The sequence below is a fragment of the Chenopodium quinoa genome, unplaced genomic scaffold, assembly GCF_001683475.1.
Source record: "Chenopodium quinoa cultivar QQ74 unplaced genomic scaffold, ASM168347v1, whole genome shotgun sequence".
In the NCBI taxonomy this organism is placed as follows: Eukaryota; Viridiplantae; Streptophyta; class Magnoliopsida; order Caryophyllales; family Amaranthaceae; genus Chenopodium; species Chenopodium quinoa.
In genome coordinates, this window is record NW_018743828.1 from 1,094,561 (window position 1) to 1,103,083 (window position 8,523).

General features: G+C 34.7%; 1 protein-coding gene across 1 annotated transcript; it reads left to right on the forward strand.

Moving 5' to 3' along the window:
- The first annotated feature begins 2,540 nt into the window (after positions 1-2,540).
- LOC110685551 lies at positions 2,541-3,938 on the forward strand. The gene is made up of 3 exons (XM_021862099.1): positions 2,541-2,942; positions 3,446-3,523; positions 3,620-3,938. The coding sequence occupies exons 1-3, from the start codon at positions 2,778-2,780 to the stop codon at positions 3,680-3,682; spliced, it is 306 nt and encodes a 101-aa protein (XP_021717791.1). The 5' UTR covers positions 2,541-2,777; the 3' UTR covers positions 3,683-3,938.
- The last annotated feature ends 4,585 nt before the right edge of the window (positions 3,939-8,523 follow it).

The window sequence follows — 8,523 nt, forward strand, 5'->3', positions numbered from 1 at the left end:
CCCATTCTCGTACTACTTCACCCCGTATATGTTCCAGGCCATTTTTTAACCACTTACAATCATTTTTAGCCTTTTGTTTGAGACAAAGTTGTTCCTCTCAAAACATCCTTGAGGTTAGGTTCAAGAATCACCAAATTAGGAGTTATATACTATGAGATATGGCTTCTGCAAGATTTGACTTCTTCTTTTCAACGTGAACCTTCTCGTGAGCTTTGCTACTATATATTGTTTTGCGGTTAGTCTTTCAAAACTAATATCTATATTCAATTTATGATTTTTTTTAAGGTTTCATATTTGATTCTTATTTAAAATACTCCATGTAATGTTTATTTAGGAGATAGTTCGTGGTTGTAAATCTAGGTGGAATAGTTGTAAAGATGAAGGTACGTACTCGTAGCTAGATCTTTAAATATGTGATTTTATACAAATGTGTTTTGTGTTTTGAATGATGAAATATGTTTGAATGTTGAACAAGGATTTATGAATGTTTATGAAATGAATATTGTGAAATGTTTTACTGTTTGATCTTTAGAAATAATTTCAATGTTCTAAAAGTTGTTTGTACACATACTTGAATTCAAATTTATTTTAAAGAGCAAATGTTGTTGAAATCCCATTCATGGGAATTGGAAGGTTGACTTATCAAATATATATATATATTGGATTTTTATGACTCTCACTATGTGAAGATAAAATTGAAAACTATGGACTATGTATGACCTAGTCTTTCCCCATGATAGCACTATGTAAGGAGTTACTAGCTTGGGGGGTGTGCACACTTAGGTGGAAAAATGGTTTACGAAAATATTGATCTTCCATTTCTATTGGAATCTATTTTGGGAAAGTCGTTGATTTTGAAATGTGATAATTTTTGGAATGTTTCTAAACATTTCTTAATGTGATGTTTCTATTTATGGAAGGTTTGAATAAATGCTATTTATAAATGCTAAATCTTACGAAAGCATGCTTAATTAAATAACTTGATTTTACGTATCTAGCATTGGTATAGACTTAGCGTTTTGCTAATACGTATTTCTCTTTTGTTTTGGCTTGGCCCTACTTATCATTATGATAAGTAGATAGGTGATGATGACTCGACGTGATCTAAATGTGGCAATGGGGATGAAGGGCGATAATCATGTAGTCTAGGTTTCATGGTTGACGTTATGTATGGACAGTTCTCATATGGTTCAATTTTGAAAGCTATTATTACTATTATTATCAAAATATAAAAGTTAAGTATGTATTTTCTTCGCTGCAAGTCTCTGTTTTGAAAAGCCTTACGTAATCACGTGCGCGGTAATGCTCCCAAGTTACTTCCTAAAGTTGGATTATTATTATTATTATTAGAGTGTAATTTGGGGGTGTTACAAGCAATTTATTTATCTATCTAATGGTTGGTTGTGTTGTGTGCTTGTAAAAAGGTTCAACAAGGTAAGTCGTGTATTGATAGGTTTAAAGCATGTTAGTGTGTACTATTTACGCTTATGTACTCAACATTGTTGATTGTGTGTTATATGTTTGTTTGACTTTGTCTCTATCTTGGCCCTACGACGACCCATTTCTAAGGGCGAGTAGGGTGGACAAAGTGAAGTGAACCTTTTCAGGTAATGAAGCACATTCATGATGGGCATGAGTGAAGAGCGAATCATATTTAGTTTTCCATAAGAATATGATATGGTTTATTGCTTTGATTATCGTGTATTTTGCATGTGATACTAATGCAAAGGTTTTAACTATTTAAATCGTTTTTATTAAGGGCCTATAATGGTTCCAAGTTGTAGGTTGACTTTGTTTGACTTTACTTTCGTTTGGTTTGGCTTTTCAAGTTGACTTATTTTAAATGGTTTTTAAAGATAGTTTTGTGCTGTGTGTCTTTGATAATTGTCTTAGCCGTTGTCACGGTAGTGGTAACGTTTTAGAATTTCCTATTTCGTATTGAAAAAGAGCAAAACACGTATTTTAAAGGAAAGGAATTTCTAGGGTGTTACAAACCGGTTGGTGAAAGGAGCTACTCATTTGACAGATATAGATGTTGTTCTATGTGATGCAATGAACTTGGGTTCAGCTTTCGAACAAGTGAGCTGGTCACATGTTTACAGGGAAGGGAACGAAGTGGCTCACAACCTTGCAAGATTTATTCCATATGGTGTAGAGCAAATTTGAGAGAATAGTGTTCTTTTAGAGATCTCCCCTTATGTACACATGGATACTCTTATTTTGAATGATTAATCTTTGTTCGTCCTTTAAAAAAAAAACCCATTTTTTAGGCCTGAACGATCTCCCGAGTTACTGCATTATTTCTATTATTAATATCTGTATTAAATAGCATGTAATGGCTAAAACCTTTTAGTTTAAACTTAAGGTGGTGAATTCAAATCATCCGATCCAATCCAATTCAACCCAATCCGACCCAAGTCAAATGACTCTGAAACCAGATAGCCTTAATTAAGCAGAGGCCAAAGCCCATAAACAATGGTGAAAACAAAGCAGCCCACACTTCCACAGTAGTATGTAAACGTGGCCAATTTATGGATCACCAAATACTTGTTGGTTTCTAAGTATATCAAGTTTCGGTTTCCTTCTTGTTCTTCACGATATTCTACAACTTAGTTACAGTTAAATATTAATCCAACCATTTTCTTACAATCCCAGAAATAATTGGAATCTGCTCAGAAATAATCTGATTTGCTGGAAATTTGGAGGGGTTTGTGAATGATCAATTAATAATTTGATTTGGGGAAAATAATCCAATTTAAAAATTGGAAATCGAAGAAATGAGGAATGAATGGAGAAGAAGATTGGGAAATGTGAGGTCTTTCGTGGGAAATGCGACGGGAGGTTTACGAGGTGGTTCCAATTTTGCAGCTTGGATAGTAGCTGGTACTATGGCCTATTTTCTCTGGATTAAACCTTCTCAAGAACTCAAGCGTCAACAGGAGGTATCATTCTCTTTTCGATTTGATAATCACGCGTTTATTAGTGTAATTAGTTGTCCCATAATCGTTTTTTTTTGGTATTTTGTCTAATTGTTTAATAAGAAGACTGAAGATATTCGTGATAATTTTTCAAAAAAAAAAAAAAAAAAAAAAAAAGATATTCGTGATAAAATCACACGTTGATTATTGTTGTGGACATGTAGGAAGATATTCGTGACAGAATCATGTGTTGATTAGTGCTAAAGATGAACCCATAAGATATTCTTGATAAAATCATGTATCAATTAGTGTTATTGATGGACATGTAGTAAGATATATGTAACAAAATCATGGGTTGATTAGATTTATTGATGAAACTTGATGGACATGTAGTAATATATTCGTGACAAAATCCTACAATGATTAGTGTTATTGATGCCTGTAAGATATCCGTGATAAAACCATGCGTCAATTTGTGTTATTAATGGACCTGTAATCATATTTGTTTTGGGTAATTCATCAACTAGGAAAAGGCTGCACTTGCTGCTGCAAAGCCGGATCCTTACAGGTACATTGAGAAGCGGAAACCCATGCCTGATCCTCAGGTAGTTCTTCTGATTTACGCCCTTCCATTTTTCTCCATTTATTTGGTAGTAAAACTAGTGTTGATTATGGTTTTTTTGGGTGGTGGATTAATGCAGGAAACCGGGTTAAGATACGGCAACAAGAATAAAGCCAAGGATTCTGTGAATGGGGATAGTTGATACTGTTACAAAATGAAGTAGTAACTTTTGCTGGTGTTCTTAGGTTAGCCAGTTTATTTTTGTGAATCTATACACGTTGGTTTACTGAGTGGATCATGCATATTCGATATCTAATTTTGAATGTAGCTTATAGAGGCCGTTGGTGTTTTACTGATTAAATTTATGTTGTGTGTGAAAGTTATTTTCGGTATCCTGATGGGGAGAATCGTAAGATTTAATTTATACATCATGGAATAGAATAAATAAAAAAAAAAACTGACATTTTATTCACGCTTTTTATGGTAATTTTGTTAATATCTTGTGATGTTTCCATGTAAGACTGTACCATTCCACATGTTATAAGTTGCCAAATGCAGTTATCAGGCTTGGGCTGTGTGGAGAGAAACATTTTTAGCGCTATATTACATGAAATTCAGACTCATTAGATGTGGTGTTTGTGCTGTTCATTAGTTGGTTTTACTCTCATATTTCAGTTATCGGGCTTGTTTGAGGTGTTGCATGTGTGTTGGGCACAAACTATGGCAACATATTGGAGTGCTGGTGTTATATAGTCTTGGTATACTGTACTCCTTTAACAATGGGCTTTCTATCCTTCAGCATGAAGCTAAATTATTGGTAGTCACCTTTGAACAATAAAGTAGGGCTCTAATTATTTTTCTACTGAGTATAGAAATTTGACTACAGAACTCAGCAATTATTATGGAGAACCATGATAGTCAAATGTTAACTGTATGTTTTTCAGCTACCTAAGTAATGAAGTGGGCGTCTTTCACCCAGCATTATTGCTATGTGCCTGATTGAAATATTAGATATTTTCTAACAGTAGTTAGACTCAATCTTTAGTTGCTATGATGGCAAGCTAAAGTATTTTGCAGCCTTGTTCTGTACCTGCAAAATCGAAAGCCCTATGGTGTTTATTCTTCATATAAGATATCATGGGGAAATAAAATAATTCTGGTGGAGCACCGAAGTGATATGATGTTAAAGATTCTGAAATTGTATCTTAGGAAACCTCATATTTTCCATGGCTTGAAGTCCTGAAGGTTTTTCTTGCAAATGGTTTGAATCTACTTACTATTATGGAACAATTTGTGTGTAGTTTGTTGAAGAGATTCTATCTGTCTTTGTTCTCAAATTGATCAGAATAATGAAGTGGGCTTATACGTTTGGGCTGCTGGGATGATTTCATGGCATTTACAATATTATGAGCTGTTTACATATCTTTGGAAAAATTTGTTATGGGAATACTGTGGATCATTAGTTGTTTTTTTTTGGTTATACACTTTTGCATATATGAACGGCTGCAAGTCTTTTATGTAAGTTTTGAGAGGAATAAGGGAATATAATTTGTGGTGATAGCGAGAAATGGTAAGATTTTCAGTGTACTATTTTTGGTTTTGTGGTAAGAGAGAAATGGTAAGATTTTCAGCTATGGTCCTATGGAGTTATAGCCTACAGGTCGTTCTGAAGGCTTAAAGGGACAATGTGGCACACCTTATGTTGCCGTTATTGTATGAGACGAGGGTGTTTTTGTGGTTGCTTTTTTGAACCGAAACAATATCTTTTCTCCTTTGGGGTGATGTGATGTAAAATGTGAGTATGTGAGTGCCATGCTGTATTTTTTATTCAGTTTCTTCTAAACAGCCCTTGCCCCATGCTTTCCTTTTTTTTTTTTTTTTTTTTTTTTATTACCCTGTTTCTTCCAACTGTTTAAGAGTTCCTGGATCGTGCAAGAAAGCAAAGGTTTTATGGAGAATGGGTTTCTGCCTTTCATCTTTTGAAAGATAGCCTAGAGCAGCTGAACTTTTCAGTGATTGATTAAACAAAAGTTGCTGAACCTTTAAGTTACTTTGACTACTAGTAATTAATCTGTCTAGCGACGTTTTTTTATAAAAGAAAAAAATTAGCTACTTAGTCAGAGAACCTAAACTATTTAGCTTATTTCTGTCTGCTTACTGTAAAAATTAGCTACTTTCCAACAGTAGCTAAAGTCAATTATGATTGCTGAAATGTCTAGCCTCCATTTTCCAAAAGTAGCCAAAAGTTCCAGCAACTTTGCTCTGCACCTTTAGTAAAAAGGCCTATGGTATCTGTTTTGTCTACGGACCATAATGAAAAGATGTAATACATCTGGTGGAGCACCAAAGTGAGATTTAAAAAGATTTTCTTAACCCTTTTGTGTGACTTTGGGGCTTATTTTGTAGATACTTTGACTCTAGATACAGTTATGGAACAAACTGTGTGTGAACTGTGAAGTCATTGGATAATGACCAGGTTTAAATAGCCCCTCTTGTACAGGATAATGTACTTTTTTGTACTCGCTTCTATTACAATGGAGATTGTTTTGTTGAATTATTTATTAGAAGTTAGAATTCACATGCTGTTCAAGATGTCTAGACTACATTGCTCTTGATGGTTGAGAATTTCACACATACTTTGAATGTAACTTGTACATAGAAATGGGCCTTGTTCTTCGTATTTCAAATTGCTGGAAAGTTTAAAATGGAAATACCTTGACTTCTTTTGTTTTCAGAGTCTGAAAAAGTCAAATATTGTCTAAAACTGTGGGGTATAAATCTATAATAGGAATTGGACCAATTTCGAAGGTTTTGGAACCTAGTGTTGAAAGCTATTAGGATTGTAGGGGATGCGGTGGATGCATCTTAGGGTCATATAATGTTGCTTGGAATCATGTATGATCACTAGTCGGTTATATAAAGTATCTTGGTGGCCTTGAGTGATGAAGGGAGATGTAAGTTGTAAACAGTTAAATTAAAGACAAAGTGAATGTTTTCAACCACCCAAATGAGAAATTGAGAAGCACCCTAACCTAACCTTTTTTGGGTCCGAAGATGTTGAAAGTTTTCCAAAATTGAATAATCCACGCTTTCAAGCCAATTTTGGGAAATTTTTAAAAAAATTGAAGTGAATGCATAGGGAGTCATCAATGGTCATAGAAGTTTGTTTGAAATTGTAAGTTGTAACAAGCCTACCAATAAGTTTATAAAGTCATGAGAATTAGTTTAGTTCAACTGTGTGGTATTTTGGAATCATGTTGCATTGGTATTGAACAGTTGTAAGTCGTGGTTTCAATAATCCCAACTTGGCATTCCGAGGTCTTATTAGGTTTCGGGCATTCTTCATTTTCATTGGGGTTGTTGATTGTTCCCAAATTCATTACTTACCATAACATTTCATTGTGCTGTTGATTTTATATTATATATACTTATATACTATAAGAGAAAGTTTTGCATTTAGTAGGTTAAGAGACTGATGTCTTTCCTGTGAGGTTGGTTGTAGTAATGCCTGCAACGAACTAGCGTGGTGTTGATAAATAAAATGGACAGAAGGTTTATTTGGATAGATAAAGCTCAAAGCTTTCGTACAATCGTCAATGGCTTTAGGCCATCACTCTCCAAGACTCTCTAACTTAATACTTTCTGCCTACCTTCTCTATCCTAAACTACTACTATTTATACTACTACTACAAAGCATAAGATGGCAACAATGCCTTAATTACTACAAGTACTACTCTTGTCTTCTTCCCACTTTTGCACAATACAAACAAATGGCCTAAGGAGGCCTGTCTGCCCTGCTGCTCCTCTGTCCTCTGTCTCCCTTTGCTTGTTGTTGTTGTTGGTCTCTTTTGTTGTTGTTGGTCTGCCACTGCTGCTTGCTGTAGGTGGGTGTCACGGGTGGTGGTGGGAGTGGGTTCATTGCAATGCCTAGCCTTCAAGTTAAAGATCCATTTTGAGAAGACACTAACTAAACATTTAGTTCTGGATTATTTTGTTTCTATCAGAGATGCTTCTGTTTTCTATTTAAGGTGAGATAGTGGACAGGTCTTGTAGATTGCATGATAGGAAATATTCAAAATAACCAATCTTTACAGGTTTTGAGAGGTTGATATTATTGAGTGGTAATTTTGAGCAATTGATATTCTCGTGATCTTGTGTATAGAAGTGTGTTGTCAGATTCCAGCTTTGGGTTTGGTTTGGCATCTGTAAGAATGTCTTTAGTAAAAAAAAAAGGTTGGTTTAGAAGGTTTCTCTTCTCTTCCTGTGTTTTGATATCACTTCATGTCACTTCAGTCTTTTCTCGGTTTCTAACCTGATTTAGACTTCTCTTCCAAGAACTTTTTGTTAGTTTGACATTTTTATTAGAAGTTCCTGTCTAGCTCTCATTAATTTGGTGTTAGCAAGGATGTAGAGGGGGAGTTCAGTGTTGTCCACTTCTATGCACTTTTATATAAAAGATGCAAAGTAATGATTTTCGTCATCCTTTTGCAATGATATGAATCTTTTTCACCTTTCAATATTTATTACTCTCCTCACACTAGAATCCAAAAGTGGCAAATATGTATGTAATCAGCAGTTATAGTCCTTTTCAAGTATAGACTAGGATGAACCCCAGCCCCTACTTCTTTGTTTGATGAGAAGGTGAATTACTTTCAATATGAACTCTGCCTCCCCATTTCATCATTTCTATGATTTTAGCTTCAACAATTTTTTATAATGGTTGGTGGTGTATGGTAATTTTGTTGAGGACTTCAAGTCCCTCTTAGTTGGGTGAATGTTGTTGATTGACATTTACTAGATTTTTACCCAAAAATTTCCTATATATACGTTTTTTATTTTTACTTCTAAAAACTGTTATTTTAACTGTAGGAATCCCCCCCCCCCTCCCAATTTGTTTTACTTCTTCCCCCTGCAGTCACCCCCTTTCTTAAGCTATGGTTGTGGAACCTTGCATATTGTTTTATCTGCAAGTGCAAAAAACTTGAGTTGAATGGCGTTATTGGGTTGAATGAAAGGTTAGAAATGAGCGCTTGGGCCCTTGGC

Bases quoted from the DNA above. Each gene is read 5' to 3' on its own strand.
- LOC110685551 (XM_021862099.1), top strand. From the start codon at position 2,778: ATGAGGAATGAATGGAGAAGAAGATTGGGAAATGTGAGGTCTTTCGTG. The intron at 2,943-3,445 runs GTATCATTCTCT...TTCATCAACTAG, and splicing joins AACTCAAGCGTCAACAGGAG to GAAAAGGCTGCACTTGCTGC. The intron at 3,524-3,619 runs GTAGTTCTTCTG...GGATTAATGCAG, and splicing joins AACCCATGCCTGATCCTCAG to GAAACCGGGTTAAGATACGG.